Consider the following 17,759-nt stretch of genomic DNA (forward strand, 5'->3'; position numbering starts at 1 on the left):
AATCCCAGATCCATGGAAATTGGCACCGTGGAGGGTTTGCTTTTCCCTGGATTGCTGGGAATCTGGCAGTTGTGGGGCTTGAGTGGAGGGATCCCATCCTGCTGGTGGAAAAGTGGGAGCTGGGATTGAGGCCTTGTTTCAGGGACATTCCTCTTTTTTGAGGAGATCACGTCTGGAATGCTGGATCCAGCTGTGGGATCCAACTGACCTGGGGCTGCTGGGAGAGCTGGGAATGTTCCCCTGGAGAAGAGAAGGCTCCAGGGAGAGCTTCCAGCACATTCCAGGGCCTGGAGGGGCTCCAGGAGAGCTGCAGAGGGACTGGGGACAAGGCCTGCAGGGACAGGAGCCAGGGAATGGCTCCCAGTGCCAGAGGGCAGGCATGGATGGGATCTGGGCAATGAGGAATTCCTGCCTGGGCTGGAACTGCCAGAGCAGCTGGGGCTGCCCCTGCATCCCTGCAGTGTCCCAGGCCAGGCTGGACCCTGGGACTGGAGCAGCCTGGGACACTGGGATTGGAATGGGATGGGGTGGAAGGTCCCTTCCCACCCAAACCATTCCGGGATTCTGGGATCAAGGAGGATTTTTATGGAAGTTGAGGGTGGAAAAGGGAAGGGAGACCCTTCCTGGAGTCCTGAGATTCCCAGTGAAGCCCCCAGATCCCAAAATTCCTTCCTAGAGAGGAGTTGGGGTAGGGATGGATCCAATCCCAGGCTGGGAATGGAGGGAATTCCTTGGGAGAGGGAGAAGACTGGGGTGGGATTTTGGGAAGGGATTCCCAGAGCAGCTGGGGCTGCCCCTGCATCCCTGGAATGTCCCAGGCCAGGCTGGACACTGGGGCTGGAGCAGCCTGGGACAGTGGGAGGTGTCCCTACCCATGGCCAGGATTTCCAGGAATATTTTTGGGATTTTGGTGCCTTTTCCAGGAAAAAAAATTATCCAGGAAGTTGGTGGCAATGGCATCATTTGGGTTTAAGAATGACCAGGATTTCCAGGAATAATTTAGAGGGATTTTGGTGCTTTTTCCAAGATGGAACTTCTCCAGTAGGTCTTAAGAATAACGAAGATTCCCAGGAATGTTTTGGCGGGATTTTGATGCTTTTTCCATGGAAAAAACAGTGCCGAAGATAGCTGGGAATGCCATCACTCCATACAGATAGATAGAACCTTAGAGATTCCAAGAATTCCTTCTGGTTTTCCTGCTGATGCCGGGACTTTTGCAGAGTTTCAGGTTCGGGCCCGAGATCGCCTACGTGGGAGCCACGATCCTGGAGGTGTGCAAAGGGATCCGCAGCAGGACCCTGCTGGGGGCAGAGCACAGGGGTGAGCTGGGCTGGGGCGGGCCGCAGAGCCCGGGCGGCGCTCGGGAACCGTTCAGGAATTAGTGCTGGTAAATTGCAATGTGCATTAATTCAATCTGCAATCAAGGTCGTAGCATAACATACGCTAATAATGCACTTTAATATGATATTATATACTATGATATACTATGATATAATACAATATGATGTAACAACTATAACACACTATAATCCACTATAATATAATACAGTATAATATAATATGGTATATGATATGATATACTATAATATAGTATGATATATGATATGATATACTATAATATGATATATGATATACTATAATATAATATGATATAAGATATGATATACTATAATATAATATGATATATGATATGATATCCTATACTACACTATAATATACTGTAATATACTATAATATACTATACTATACTACAATATACTATACTATAATATACTATAATATGATCTCATATCATATATCTCATATCATATATCTCATATCATATATCTCATATCATATATCTCATATCATATATCTCATATCATATATCTCATATCATATATCTCATATCATATATCTCATATCATATATCTCATATCATATATCTCATATCATATATCTCATATCATATATCTCATATCATATATCTCATATCATATATCTCATATCATATATCTCATATCAAATATCTCATATCAAATATCAAATATCAAATATCATATCAAATATCAAATATCAAATACCATATCAAATACCATATCAAATACCATATCAAATACCATATCAAATATCATATCAAATATCATATCAAATATCATATCAAATATCATATCAAATATCATATCAAATATCATATCAAATATCAAATATCATATCAAATCATGCAATACACTACAATACACTATAATATGATATCATGCAGTACACTACAATACAATATAATACACTATAATATAATATAATATAATATGATATGTGATATGATATACTATGATGATATACTATAATATACTATGCTATAATATAATATGGTATATGATATACTATTATATATTGTGATATATTATGATATACTATGATATAATATGATATACTTTAATACACTGTAATGTAATACACTATAGTACACTATAATATAATCTGATCTAATATGATCTACTTTTGTATACTATAATATACTATTATATTTTATTCTCTACTATTCTATACTGTTATATTATAGTATACTATTATATTACATTATAGCATAGTATAGTGTATTATAGTATAGTATATAATAGTATCGTATATTACATTACATTGTATTTTTAATAGTATATTTAATATAATAAAATTGATAAAATGAAATAAAATTATTTCATTGTATATTATTATCTATAATTCTATCATTAGTTTAGTATATTATACTATATGTATTCATATAACAAACATCATAATTTTAATATTAATATATCAAATACTATTTTTATAATAAATAATAATATTTAATTATTAAATAATTAATAATCTTACTGAATTATATTAAATAATATAATATATAACAAATATAATGAAATTATAAATTTAATTTATAAGTTTAATTATAATTTAGAAATATATTCATTACATTAGGAAATAATTAATTTTATTAAATAATACTATTAACAAGAAATATTAAATAATTAAATTGATACAATTTAATTTATTCTAAAATTTGAAAATGTATGCTTGGAAATAAATATTTAATGCATTTCCTGAAAATAAAGATTTAATTAATTTCCTAAAAGTAAAGATTTTATTAATTTCCTAAAATTCAATTAATAATGGAAAATATTAAATTAATATTAACAGGTAAATATTAACTATTAATAGATTTTAAAATTCATATATTAAGTAGTAAGATAAAATAATTAATATAATTATTATTCTTACTACTTATACTTCTGATAAAAATTAATATATTAAGTTATAACATAAAATAATGAAATGTAAATATTAATAATGAAATGTAAATATTAAATTAACGATAAAATATAAAACTAAATTAATATTAAAATATAAATAATGTACTAAATTAAATTAATAATAAAAATATAAAATAATGAAATATAAATATTTAATACAAAATATAAGATTAAATAATAATAGAAGATAAAGTTAAATTTAGTAATAAAATATATTAAATCAAATAAATTATTAATGAAATGCAAATAATATTAATTATCAATAAACCGGGAATTCCAGCTGGGAATGGCTGTGGGTAACTGGGAATGGCTGTGTTTAACTGGGAATTCCACTGGGAATGGCTGTGTTTAACTGGGAATGGCTGTGGGTTACTGGGAATGGCTGTGTGTAAGTGGGAATTCCAGCTCAGAATGCTGTGTTTAACTGGGAATTCTAGCTGGGAATGCTGTGTTTAACTGGGAATTCTAGCTGGGAATGCTGTGTTTAACTGGGAATTCTAGCTGGGTATGGCTGTGTTTAACTGGGAATGGCTGTGTTTAACTGGGAATTCCAGCTGGGAATGGCTGTGTTTAACTGGGAATTCCAGCTGGGAATGGCTGTGTTTAACTGGGAATGGCTGTGTGTAAGTGGGAATTCCAGCTCGGAATGCTGTGTTTAACTGGGAATTCTAGCTGGGAATGCTGTGTTTAACTGGGAATTCCAGCTGGGAATGGCTGTGTTTAACTGGGAATGGCTGTGTTTAACTTGGAATTCTAGCTGGGAATGGCTGTGTTTAACTGGGAATGCTGTGTTTAACTGGGAATTCCAGCTGGGAATGGCTGTGTTTAACTGGGAATGGCTGTGTTTAACTGGGAGTTCCAGCTGGGAATGGCTGTGTTTAACTGGGAATGGCTGTGTTTAACTGGGAATTCTAGCTGGGAATGGCTGTGTTTAACTGGGAATTCCAGCTGGGAATGGCTGTGTTTAACTGGGAATGGCTGTGTTTAACTGGGAATTCTAGCTGGGAATGGCTGTGTTTAACTGGGAATTCTAGCTGGGAATGGCTGTTTTTAACTGGGAATGGCTGTGTTTAACTGGGAATTCTAGCTGGGAATGGCTGTGTTTAACTGGGAATTCCAGCTGGGAATGGCTGTGTTTAACTGGGAATGGCTGTGTTTAACTGGGAATTCTAGCTGGGAATAACGTGTTTAACTGGGAATTCTTCCTGGGAATGGCTGTGTTTAACTGGGAATGCTGTGTTTAACTGGGAATTCCAGCTGGGAATGGCTGTGTTTAACTGGGAATGGCTGTGTTTAACTGGGAATGCTGTGTGTAACTGGGAATTCCAGCTGGGAATGCTGTGTTTAACTGGGAATTCTAGCTGGGAATGGCTGTGTTTAACTGGGAATGGCTGTGTTTAACTGGGAATGCTGTGTGTAACTGGGAATTCCAGCTGGGAATGCTGTGTTTAACTGGGAATTCCAGCTGGGAATGCTGTGTGTAACTGGGAATTCCTCTCTCAGGGGACGTGCGGGGAGGCCGGCAGGGGACGGTGGCGCTGCTGTCCCGCAGCAACTGGACCGTGTTTGAGGACGCCGTGGAATTCTCTGGGAGAGACCCCCCGGCCAAAATCCACGTCATTGGGGTGAGGGCAATTGCACCCAGTCACGTTCCAAGGATTTCCAGGAATATTCCAGGAAAAAGCAGGAATTTTTTGTGCCCGGGGAGCCGTTATTCCCCAGCCCTCGCAGGCCTTGTCCCATTTTGAGGCTTCTTCGTGCAGGCCTCAATCCATTTTTAGGATAATTTGTCCCATTTTATGAGGGATGCAGCAGGAAAAAAGGGATGGAGAGCTGGAACAAGCCTCTCCAAGGATTTCAATAAATAGTCCAGGAAAAAGCAGGATTTTTCAGAAAAAAAAGCAGGATTTTTCTGTGGCCAGGGATGTTATTCAGAGCTGTTATCCCCCAGCCCTTGCAGGCCTCATCCCATTTTTGGGATAATTTTTATGCATTTTTATCAGGGATGGGGCAAGAAAAGAGGGATGGACAGCTGGAATAAAGAATTCCAAGGTTTTCAATGAATATTCCAGGAAAAAGCAGGAATTTTTTGTGGCCAGGGATGATATTCAGAGCTGTTACTCTCCAAGCCTTGCAGGCCTTGTCCCATTTTGAGGCTTCTTCGTGCAGGCCTCAATCCATTTTTAGGATAATTTGTTCCATTTTTATCAGGGATGGGGCAGGGAAAGAGGGATGGACAGCAGGAACAAGTTATTCCAAGGATTTCAATAAATATTCCAGGAAAAAGGAGGAATTTTCAGGAAATAGCAGGAATTTTCTGTGGACAGGGATGTTATTTAGAGCTGTTATCCCCCAGCCCTTGCAGGCCTCATCCCATTTTTGGGATAATTTTTATACATTTTTATCAGGGATAGGGCAAGAAAAGAGGGATGGACAGCTGGAATAAAGAATTCCAAGGTTTTCAATGAATATTCCAGGAAAAAGCAGGAATTTTTTGTGGCCAGGGATGATATTCAGAGCTGTTCCTCTCCAAGCCTTGCAGGCCTTGTCCCATTTTGAGGCTTCTTCGTGCAGGCCTCAATCCATTTTTAGGATAATTTGTTCCATTTTTATCAGGGATGGGGCAGGGAAAGAGGGATGGACAGCAGGAACAAGTTATTCCAAGGATTCCAATAAATAGTCCAGGAAAAAGGAGGAATTTTCAGGAAATAGCAGGAATTTTCTGTGGACAGGGATGTTATTTAGAGCTGTTATCCCCCAGCCCTTGCAGGCCTCATCTGATTTTTGGGATAATTTCTCCCATTTTTATCAGGGATGGGGCAAGGAAAGAGGGATGGACAGCTGGAATAAAGAATTCCAAGGTTTTCAATGAATATTCCAGGAAAAAGCAGGAATTTTTTGTGGCCAGGGATGATATTCAGAGCTGTTACTCTCCAAGCCTTGCAGGCCTTGTCCCATTTTGAGGCTTCTTCGTGCAGGCCTCAATCCATTTTTAGGATAATTTGTTCCATTTTTTTCAGGGATGGGGCAGGGAAAGAGGGATGGACAGCAGGAACAAGTTATTCCAAGGATTTCAATAAATATTCCAGGAAAAAGGAGGAATTTTCAGGAAATAGCAGGAATTTTCTGTGGACAGGGATGTTATTTAGAGCTGTTATCCCCAGCCCTTGCAGGCCTCATCCCATTTTTGGGATAATTTGTCCCATTTTTATCAGGGATGGGGCAAGAAAAGAGGGATGGACAGCTGGAATAAAGAATTCCAAGGTTTTCAATGAATATTCCAGGAAAAAGCAGGAATTTTTTGTGGCCAGGGATGATATTCAGAGCTGTTCCTCTCCAAGCCTTGCAGGCCTTGTCCCATGTTAAGTTTATTTTTCCCATTTTTATCAGGGATGGGGCAGGAAAACAACAAAATTGGTGGAATTTGGAGAGGTTTGGTGCCTGATTTTGGGGAATTTTAACAGGTGTGGAACCTGATCCTTGGGAATTTTAGGCTGATATTTCAAATTTTCCATCTTTTTTCCACCCAAATTCCAGTTCAAGGAGGGGTTGAAGTGCCCAGGACTGAAAATCTTTTGCAGTCAAATTTATAAATACAATAAATTCCTAATTCTTATTTGGTATTATGTTAGTTTATGTTAGTTTATTTTATGTTTTTTATTTGATTTTAAAATATTTTATGTATTTTATAAATAATTCTTATTACATAAATGAAATAAATACATAAATAAGAAAAACATAATAATAAAAATATAAAAATAAATACATATAAAAATAAGGCATAAATAAAATTTGGTTTATAAATAAATTTTATAAATACATTTTTCTTCCTTTCAGGGATTGGAGAGGTTTGGCCTGAGCAGAATTTATGACATTTGGAAGCTCAGCCTGCCTGCAGATGTCAGGAAAAACTGTGAGTATTCCTTTATCCTTCTTTTTTCCAGGATTTTTTTAGGTTTTGCTGGAAATCAAAACCCGTTTAATTATATAATAATAATAATTACAATAATAATAAAAATAACATCAACAATAATTTAATAGCTAATAATAACATGTAATCTATATATAATATATAATTTTATATGATGCATTCTAGATATTATATCATTCAGGATAAAAATTCAGGATTTCCTTTAAAACATGGAATAAAATTCAGGAAAAAGTTCAGGATAAAATTCAGGCTTTCCTTTAAAATATGGAATAAAATTCAGGATGAAAAAATTGGGATTTCCTTTAAATTCAGGATAAAAATTCAGGATTTCCTTTAAAACATGGAATAAAATTCAGGAAAAAATTCAGGATAAAATTCAGGATTTCCTTTAAAACATGGAGTAAAATTCAGGTTAAAATTCAGGATTTCCTTCAAATTTAGGATCAAATTCAGGATTTCCTTTAAAATATGGAATAAAGTTCAGGAAAAAATTTAGAATAAAACTCAGGATTTCCTTTAAAACATGGAATAAACTTCAGGATTAAAATTTGGTATTTCCTTTAAATTCAGGATAAAATTCAGGATAAAAAAAATTGGGATTTCCTTTAAAATATGGATTAAAATTCAGGAAAAATTTCAGGATAAAAACCATCCCTTTAAAATGCAGGAAGAGCAGATGAGTTTTTTATGGAGACAACAGGAGATCCCCCAGTTTCCCACTGTCATGGTCTGAGCCTGGTGCAATGCCAGTGCCCCCATGGGAATACCTCTTTTCCTGGTATCTCCTGTGAGATGTGATCAGAGACAGAGCAGAGCAGGCTCCAACTTAAGATTGAAAGAAAAAAAACTTTATTAACCTAAAACTACAGGGAAAAACACACAGAACACAGGATGAAAACCTTGCAAATTTCCTCCTCCTCCCCCCACCAAACTTCCTAATTCTGTTACCACCCTTTAGGTCACTCACTCTCAGTCCATCACCACCCTTTGGATAATCAATTCTCAGTTCTTTGAGAAGAGAGGAGTCCCTCTTGCACTACAGACTTCCCCAGGAAACAGTTGAAACTTCTCGTGTTTCCATGTCACACATGGCACCACCTGGAGAACATTTTGCCATCGTGACCTCTTCCTTCCATGTCCAGTGCTCTCACCACTGCACATGGACCAGAGCTGCTTCTGGGGTTTTTCCCTTTAAGGATGCTTTGTCCAGTTCCAAAAAAGAGCACAGTCCCTCTCCTTTTGGGACACCTGTCCCCCCCAAATTTCACCCCCTGGGGCTAAGGGGGTCTCTCGAACAGAGATCATCTTCCTCTTCTTCATTGAAGACGGAGGGCACCACCACCACCCCCCTCCACCCTTCGTCTCTGTTCACACACCTTCACATCACCGCACTCTCCTGGCTCTGAGCCACTGCCTCCCCCTAGAATGCAGTCTCTGTGTCACAGGAACTCAAGGGTTCTGCCATGGCTATCCAAGAAAAGTCCAGCCAAAAGCCACTCCATCATCTCCTCCCACCTAGGATTCTTCTCAACTTCTCTCAATGTCTTTCACTTGCCCATTTTCTTGCTATCTCGCTCTACCTCCTCAACTCCAGGAGGAATCAGCATTTGCAAGGTTTCCATCGTCCCAAGAAGGGTTAAAAGTCCCAGGCTCTGCTGGTTTGGTTCATGAACTCCCACGGCTGGCTGCCCTGCTGGGCACCCCCCCCTTCTCCTTCACTCCAGCCGCGCTATCACAAGCACAGGCTGCTCTCTCTCTCTCCCTCCAGGGGAAAATGGGGGATGGCTGCCCGGAGCCCTCACAGGGCTCTCCTCCACCCTTCAGCCCAGGCCTGGCCTACCTCCCTCCGGCCATATGGCTCCCCTTCCCCCTGCCCAGCTCGGAGCCAGGCAGGGGAAGGTCTGCTCTCTTCCAGGACCAGGCAGGGGAAGGTCTGCTCTCCTCCAGGACCAGACAGGGGAAGGTCTGCTCTCCTCCAGGACCAGACAGGGGAAGGTCTGCTCTCTTCAGAGACCAGGTAGGGGAAGGTCTGCTCTCTTCCCAGACCAGGCAGGGGAAGGTCTGCTCTCCTCCAGGACCAGACAGGGGAAGGTCTGCTCTCTTCAGAGACCAGGTAGGGGAAGGTCAGCTCTCTTCCCAGACCAGGCAGGGGAAGGTCTGCTCTCTTCCAGGACCAGGCAGGGCAAGGTCTGCTCTCTTCCCAGACCAGGCAGGGGAAGGTCAGCTCTCTTCCAGGACCAGGCAGGGGAAGGTCTGCTCTCTTCCCAGACCAGGCAGGGGAAGGTCTGCTCTCTTCAGAGACCAGGCAGGGGAAGGTCTGCTCTCTTCCAGGACCAGGCAGGGGAACGTCTGCTCTCTTCCAGGACCAGGCAGGGGAAGGTCTGCTCTCTTCCCGGACCAGGCAGGGGAAGGTCTGCTCTCTTCCCAGACCAGGCAGGGGAAGGTCTGCTCTCTTCCCAGACCAGGCAGGGGAAGGTCTGCTCTCTTCAGAGACCAGGCAGGGGAAGGTCTGCTCTCTTCAGAGACCAGGCAGGGGAAGGTCTGCTCTCTTCCCAAACCAGGCAGGGGAAGGTCAGCTCTCTTCCCAGACCAGGCAGGGGAAGGTCTGCTCTCTTCCCAGACCAGGCAGGGGAAGGTCTGCTCTCTCCAAGACCAGACAGGGCAAGGTCTGCTCTCTTCCCAGACCAGGCAGGGGAAGGTCTGCTCTCTTCCCAAACCAGGCAGGGGAAGGTCAGCTCTCTTCCCAGACCGGAACCCAAAGAGAGTTCCCCTGGGAGTTCACAGCTTTTAACCCCCTGTGTTCTCAGAGGCGTATCCATGCCCTCAGTGGACAAACCAGGTGCCAATATTAAAATCTGAACACTGATTGGCGTGGCCACACCATCCCAAAAAAACTTAATTCCTCTCAAACCACGCCACCCACAAACACTCGATCCCATGAATACAATTCCCACTGGTTTTTGCGAGGCGAGCAAATTCCTTCAGCAGCTGGAAAATGAGGGGAACCAACAGAGGGTGGGAAAACCTTGATGGGAGCTGGGATAGAAATGGAAATCCATGCAAATGAGCCTGTCCTTGCTGGCAGCCCAGCTGGCCATCGAGGATCCCTTCCTGGGGCGCTGGGAGCAGCAGGGGCTGCCGGGGCTGCGCGAGTACGCGGAGCGCAGCGACGACCGCGACCTGCAGGTGAAGATTGCCATCGTGGACAAGTACAGGGACAGGATCCCAGAGCTGCTGGCCAGGATCAGGGCCAGCCACGTGTCCCAGGAGGGCCTGGCAGGTCAGTCCATGTCCCAGGAGAAAATTGGGAGTGTTTTCCATCCTGGGAAAAGGCTCTGGCGGGGTTGGGAGGGTTTTTTAGGAGGTGGAACGGGAGGTTTTGGGGTTGGGAGGGTTCTGCTCTGGAGGCAGGCTGGAGAGCTGGGGATGTTCTCCTGGAGAAGAGAAGGCTCCAGGGGGAGCTTCCAGCACATTCCAGGGCCTGGAGGGGCTCCAGGAGAGCTGCAGAGGGACTGGGGACAAGGCCTGCAGGGACAGGAGCCAGGGAATGGCTCCCAGTGCCAGAGGGCAGGCATGGATGGGATCTGGGCAATGAGCAATTCCTGGCTGGGCTGGAACTGCCAGAGCAGCTGGGGCTGCCCCTGCATCCCTGGAGTGTCCCAGGCCAGGCTGGACACTGGGGCTGGAGCAGCCTGGGACACTGGGATTGGAATGGGATGGGGTGGAAGGTCCCTTCCCAACCAAACCATTCCGGGATCAGGGACACTCAGAATCCATGCCAAGGGATTTTTATGGAAGTTGAGGGTGGGAAAGGGAAGGGAGACCCTTCCTGGAGTCCTGAGATTCCCAGTGAAGCCCCCAGATCCCAAAATTTCTTCCTAGAGAGGAGCTGGGGTAGGGATGGATCCAATCCCAGGCTGGGAGAGCTGGGAATGGAGGGAATTCCCTGGAAAGAGAGATTGGGGTGGGATTTTGGGAATGAGGAATTCCTGGTTGGGCAGGAATTGCCAGAGCAGCTGGGGCTGCCCCTGCATCCCTGGCAGTGATGCCAAGGCCAGGCTGGACATTGGGAGTGGAATGTGGAACCCCTGCCCATTTGGGATTCCTGTTGGAATATAGGGAGAGAAAACTCCTCAGGTATTGAGCATTCTTGTTTGGGAATGTGGCTGGAGCTCGGGATGCCAGCCTGGAATCTCCCTTGGTACAAGTTCCCTTCATCCATCCTGATTCCCCACAGAGGAGCGTTGCTCCTGATTTAACTCTGGGAGAAGGGGAGTGGATGCAGAATGAAATGAAACAGAAATTACCATTTTTGCTGCCAAGACTGACCCTTTCTCCTTGCTTTTCCCAGATTTCCTCATTGGGACTGTGCACCAAGCCAAGGGCCTGGAGTTCGACACCGTTTGTGTGGCTGATGACTTTGTACAAATCCCTTCTGTCAGTGGGGCCTTCCTGAGGAGAATGAACATTGCTCTTGGTGAGGGAACAGCTCCCTGGGGACACCTAAAGTGGGAAAGGAAAGTGTGGTGAGGGGCTGGAGAGTGGGAATGGAGCTGGGAAGGGTCTGGAGAGCCAGGAGGGGCTGAGGGAGCTGGGAAGGGAATGGAGAACCAGGAGGGGCTGAGGGAGCTGGGAAGGGAATGGAGAACCAGGAGGGGCTGAGGGAGCTGGGCAGGGTCTGGAGAACCAGGAGGGGCTGAGGGAGCTGGGAAGGGTCTGGAGAACCAGGAGGGGCTGAGGGAGCTGGGAAGGGTCTGGAGAACCAGGAGGGGCTGAGGGAGCTGGGAAGGGAATGGAGAACCAGGAAGGGCTGAGGGAGCTGGGAAGGGGCTGAGCCTGGAGCAAAGGAGGCTCAGGGGGACCTTGTGGCTCTGCACAAGTCCCTGCCAGGAGGGGACACCGGGGGGGTCGGGCTGTGCTCCAGGGAACAGGGACAGGAGCAGAGGGAACGGCCTCAGGCTGGGCCAGGGGAGCTCAGGGGGGATTTTGGGGAAATTTCTCCATGGAAAGGTTGTCCAGTCCTGGCACAACTGCCCAGGGCAGGGGTGGGGTCCCCATCCCTGAGGGATTTCCAGCCCTGTGGATGTGGCACCTGGGGACACAGGTGGCCCTGGCAGTGCTGGGAATGGTTGGACTCCATGTCTTAGAGGTCTTTCCCAACCTAAATAATTCCATGATTCCCTGATTCCACAATCTTGTGTCCAAACAGAGCAAGGAAAAGAAAGGTCAAGTCCCTGTTTTTTTCTGTACATATTTTTAGGGCCTCCCAGTGATTTTTCCCATTAAAACAACTTCCCCTCCTCATTCTCCTGCACACCTTTTCCAACTCCATGGATTCTGCTCTTCCATAAATATTCCCACAGCCAGGCTTGGAGTTGTGTAGCAGCAAAGCCCAGTCCAGCCTTGGGAAAGCCACTGCTTCCCTGAGGCTCCTGTTCTGGAGTTCTCCCTTCCCAGTGAATTCCCAGAAGGAATCCCAGAGGGACTGGGAAGCTCCTCCAGAGCCAAGCCTGGGCTCCAAACAGAAAAACAGGAATCTGGGAGTGGCTTCTCCAGGCATGCAGAGGGGAGGGAGAAATGTGGGATGAGGCAGGAGCTGCAAACACAGGGGCTGCAAATTCCTGTTTTCCCAGAGAAACCCCCACTGTCCTTCCAGAACTGGATCCTGGAATGGTTTGGCTTGGAAGGGATCTTAGAGCCCATCCAATTCCATGGGCAGTGACACCTTCCATTATCCCAGGGTGCTCCAAGCCTTGTCCTGGTTGAAGCACTCTTTTCCAGCCTCAGTAATTTGGGAATTCTGTGTTCACACCCCCTGAGAATGCCCAGTGCATCCAGGTTATCCAGGGGATGAGCCCCTGGATAAGAGGGAACAGCCCCAGCCTGGCCCAGGGCAGGTTGGGATTGGATTTTTGGGAATTTCTCCCTGGAAAGGAGAAATCCCAATCCAGCCACCCCAAATGCCTCCAGGCTTTGTTTTCCTCCTCCTCCTGGCAGGACAAGCAGGAGTGGGAATGTCCCAGGTCTCCTCCCAGCTTACCATGGAGACAGAGCCTGAAATCCTCAGCAGGAAGAAAATCAGGATGAGATTCCCACCCCAAGCATGCCCAACAGCACAAAATGCCAGAGATCCATCCCAAATGGAATCCTGGAATGGTTTGGGTGGGAAGGAACCTCAGAGCTCATTCTGGGGACACTGGTTGAAGCATTGGAAGGACCACAGAGAGCTGCTCATCCCTGTTCCCCAAATCCATGGATTGTGTCTCCCCTCTCCTAGACAGGACCCCTGAGGACGAGTGGAACCTGCTCTACGTGGCTGTGACCAGAGCCAAGAAGTGCCTGCTGATGTCCAAATCCCTGGAAAACCTTTTGTCTCTGGCTGGAGTAAGTGAAACCTTACAGGGCAAGGGAATCCTGCTGTGGGCTGATTGAAGGCACCAAAGGATTATCCTGAGATCCATCCTGATCCCAGGATTCGTGCCATGGACTGCTCCTTGTGCTGGCATGCACCAGAATAGCAGGAATCACTTTTTTCCTGCATTTTGCTGCTCCATCAGAGGCTCCAGTAGGAAGACACAGGATTGCAGGGGGCTTTTTTCCACAGTTCTTGCATTTGGATGTTGTTTTCCACAGATCCTGGGGTTTTATCTTCATGGAAGTGTGGAGGTTCCCTTTTCCCTGCCTGCAGGGCCTTCCCCCCCTTTTCCTTTCCCCCCCCCCCTTTTCCTTTTTTCCCCCCCCCTTTTCCTTTTTCCCCCCCCTTCTTTTCCTTTTTTCCCCCCCCTTCTTTTCCTTTTTTCCCCCCCTTCTTTTCCTTTTTTCCCCCCCTTCTTTTCCTTTTTTCCCCCCCTTCTTTTCCTTTTTCCCCCCCTTCTTTTCCTTTTTCCCCCCCTTCTTTTCCTTTTTCCCCCCCTTCTTTTCCTTTTTTCCCCCCCTTCTTTTCCTTTTTCCCCCCCTTCTTTTCCTTTTTTCCCCCCCTTCTTTTCCTTTTTTCCCTCCCTTCTTTTCCTTTTTTCCCCCCCTTTTCCTTTTTTCCCCCCCTTTTCCTTTTTTCCCCCCCTTTTCCTTTTTTTCCCCCCTTTTCCTTTTTTCCCCCCCTTTTCCTTTTTTCCCCCCCTTTTCCTTTTTTCCCCCCCTTTTCCTTTTTTCCCCCCCTTTTCCTTTTTCCCCCCCTTTTCCTTTTTCCCCCCCTTTTCCTTTTTCCCCCCCTTTTCCTTTTTCCCCCCCTTTTCCTTTTTCCCCCCCTTTTCCTTTTTCCCCCCCCTTTTCCTTTTTCCCCCCCCTTTTCCTTTTTCCCCCCCCTTTTCCTTTTTCCCCCCCCTTTTCCTTTTTCCCCCCCCTTTTCCTTTTTCCCCCCCCTTTTCCTTTTTCCCCCCCCTTTTCCTTTTTCCCCCCCCTTTTCCTTTTTCCCCCCCCTTTTCCTTTTTCCCCCCCCTTTTCCTTTTTCCCCCCCCTTTTCCTTTTCCCCCCCCTTTTCCTTTTTCCCCCCCCTTTTCCTTTTTCCCCCCCCTTTTCCTTTTTCCCCCCCCTTTTCCTTTCTCCCCCCCTTTTCCTTTCTCCCCCCCCTTTTCCTTTCTCCCCCCCCTTTTCCTTTTCCCCCCCTTTTCCTTTCCCCCCCCTTTTCCTTTCTCCCCCCCCTTTTCCTTTCTCCCCCCCTTTTCCTTTCTCCCCCCCTTTTCCTTTCTCCCCCCCTTTTCCTTTCTCCCCCCCTTTTCCTTTCTCCCCCCCTTTTCCTTTCTCCCCCCCTTTTCCTTTCCTTCCTTGATCTCCTTCCTGCCATTGGCTTCTGCTGGAGCTTTTTCACCACCAGGAATTTGGGGTTTTGTTCCTTCTTTAAATCCCATCGTGTTCCAACTCTCTTCCTTAGGGGCTAAAAAAATTATGGAGCAACGTTCATCTTCTCTCAGCTGCCTCTGAGGGGTGAAATTCCCTTTTTTCCATCTTTCCCAGGAGCGTTTCCTCCGGGTGGAGCTGCTGGGTGAGGCTGGGAAGGACAAGGATGGAGCTCCTGTTGCTTGTTGTGTGTCAGGATGTACAAAATCCCTGGAAGTCAGCTCCGGGCTGGTGGTGAAGAAGCTGCCGTTGATTCACGTACGTCCCTTCCCTGGGATTGGGGATTTGGGAGCCTTCCTGAGGCACTCCAGTCCCTGTTCTGAGCAGGGATCTCAGCTCCCCTTCTATTTCCTTGTGCTCACAACCAGGGGTGAATCCCAAGGGTAATTCCAGGTTGTGTTGCACTTCCCACAAATCCATTCCATCCCAAACATCCCATCTAGACCTCGGGTGGATCCAGTCTGGGTTTTGCTGGCTCAGATGCCATGTGTGGCTCTGGAGTCCATGGAATATCCAGGTGGGGCTGGCACAGCTCCCCTGGCCCAGGGACAATCCAGCCTTGGGCCAGCTCTGGCTCTGCTCCCACCTGGCTCCTGCCCAGAGGTGCTGGGAAGGCCGAGCTCCGTGGGGAGCACCAGGTCCCTCGGGGAGCTCCATGGCCAGGACAAGGGACAGGCCAGGAGGGAACAGCCCCAGGCTGGCCCAGGGCAGCTTTAGGGGGGACACTGGGGACAATTCCCTCATGGAAAGGGTTCCCAGCTGTGGGACTGGGCTGCCCCAGGCAGGGGGAATTCCCATTCCTGGAGGGATTTCAGACCCTGTGGATGTGGCACTCGGGCACGTGGGGGTCCTGCCTCAGGGTTGGCTTTTCTGCTTTTCACATTCTGTGCTGCTTTGGTGTGAGGGTCTGGGCTTCATATTATGGGATGGTGAGCTCTGTGCCCAGAGCAGGGAGACAAAACAATTCCTGCTCCAGCTGGGCACCAAGGACAAATGAGCCAAATCCCAGCCCAGGAGCACAAACCCCGTGGGCTGGAGAGAGAAAAACAAGCAGGGTGGGAGTGCCTGGGCTAAAGCTGGGCTGGGACAATGAACTGCAAGGTGCCAATGGAGCAGAGCTGATCCCAGGGAGAGACCCCGGGAGCGCTCGTGCATTTTGGGGCCATTTTGGGTCATCTTGGGGGCAGCCCTGGCTGGGCTCTGGTGCTGCCCAAGGTGCATCCATGGAGGAGATCCTTGGAATCAATCCCTGCTTCCTTCTGGAGCTCTGCCCAGCCTCTGCCCCAGCTCAGCCTTCTCAAGACATCAGTTCTTGGAATAGTTGGACTCGATATCCTTAAAGATCTTTTCCAACCATTCCATGATTCTGTGTGGGATATCCTTGCTTTGGGCACAGCATGGCTTCCTTCCCTGGATTGTAGCAGAGCTGGGAAGCCGAGGTTGAGTTCCTGCAGCTTCCTCTTCCCTGAAATCTCCTCTTTTCCTCCCACAGAGCGACAGCAGCCAGGATCCAGGGGGATTCCTTTGCCAGGCTTGCACCTGGCTGTTCTTCGGCTCCCTGACTCCCCTCACCTCTTTCCCAACGATCCAGTAGGAGCCCATCCAGCTCTAACAAAGCCCTCCAGCTTCCCAGAGCTATCCTGGATGTGGGACAAATCCTCTTGGCACATCCCAGCTCCAAAATCAAGTGGATATTGGAGGAGGATTTCAGCCCAGCTCCAAAATCAAGTGGATGTTGGACAGGATTTCAGCCCAGCTCCAAATTCCAGGTGGATGTTGGACAGGATTTCAGCCCAGCTCCAAATTCCAGGTGGATGTTGGACAGGATTTCAGCCCAGCTCCAAATTCCAGGTGGATGTTGGACAGGATTTCAGCCCAGCTCCAAATTCCAGGTGGATGTTGGAGCAGGATGTTCCCAGCTCCAGAGGAACTTCCAGGCTTCCTGGGGACGAGGTGATGCCTTTCTTCCAGCCCTGCCTCATCCTCCAGGAGCTGGGAATGGGATATCCAGAGGAATTGCACTTTAGGAGTGGATCAGACAGAGCAGGGGTCATTTTGGAACATTCCTTCTCTTCCCCCTGTCACCAGTGTCCAAACTTTAATCTCATCATTCCTGGAAATCCCTCTGTCCCACTGGAAAAAGAGGAAACACAACACTGGGAAGTATCCAAAGAAAGTTAATTTCTTTGAGATGAACTGTTCCTGTCCAGCCATGGGAGGAAATCATAAATCTCTCCCAGTGAATTAGTTTTCCATCCTTGCAGCTGAGGGGTTTCCCTGAATTCTTTCCCTTCTCCCTGCAGCCAACCAGGAAGGAAGAAATGAAACGGCAGCAGAAAAATTCCTTTGATTTGGTTCCAGCCAAACTCAGGGACAAACTGGAGAGGGATTTCCAATCCTAAAATGAAATGTGTAGCCAAAAAAAGCCTTAACACTCCCTTTGTGTCTCTTGCCTGCCCTTAAATGCCCTTTATTTCCCAGGCATGCCCGGGTGGATCAGGCTCTCCGTGCCTTGTGCCACAATTCCAGAGCCTGTGCCACGGGAAGTCAAAACTGGAAGTGGTTTGAGGACCCCGCCCTTGGGCACGGCCTGGAGCTGAGGGCTGTGCCTGCTGCACAATCTCAGACATCCTGGTTTTCTCCACTCATGGAGCTGTGTCCCTCGCTCTCCTTTCACTTTCGTAGCTGACTCCAGGAAAGCATTCCCAGAGCCTTGGGTGTGGATGGAAGCA

General features: G+C 46.5%; 1 protein-coding gene across 5 annotated transcripts in view; it reads left to right on the top strand.

Annotated features, from left to right (window-relative positions):
• The window catches only part of FBH1 (F-box DNA helicase 1), a 41,905-nt gene extending 25,061 nt beyond the window's left edge, over positions 1-16,844 (top strand). For 4 of the 5 annotated variants that reach the window (XM_059847607.1, XM_059847606.1, XM_059847604.1 and 1 more), the window contains 8 exons: positions 1,221-1,320; positions 4,767-4,888; positions 7,101-7,176; positions 10,280-10,474; positions 11,546-11,671; positions 13,472-13,578; positions 15,145-15,285; positions 16,520-16,844. In XM_059847607.1, the coding sequence (XP_059703590.1) occupies positions 1,221-1,320; positions 4,767-4,888; positions 7,101-7,176; positions 10,280-10,474; positions 11,546-11,671; positions 13,472-13,578; positions 15,145-15,285; positions 16,520-16,621 (969 nt within the window). In that variant the 3' untranslated portion in view covers positions 16,622-16,844. Of the gene's footprint in view, positions 1-1,220; positions 1,321-4,766; positions 4,889-7,100; positions 7,177-10,279; positions 10,475-11,545; positions 11,672-13,471; positions 13,579-15,144; positions 15,286-16,519 lie in introns of those variants that run through there. The other variant, XR_009486655.1, reaches the window with a different exon arrangement.
• The last annotated feature ends 915 nt before the right edge of the window (positions 16,845-17,759 follow it).

This window comes from Haemorhous mexicanus, chromosome 5 (genome assembly GCF_027477595.1).
Source record: "Haemorhous mexicanus isolate bHaeMex1 chromosome 5, bHaeMex1.pri, whole genome shotgun sequence".
Taxonomy (NCBI): Eukaryota; Metazoa; Chordata; class Aves; order Passeriformes; family Fringillidae; genus Haemorhous; species Haemorhous mexicanus.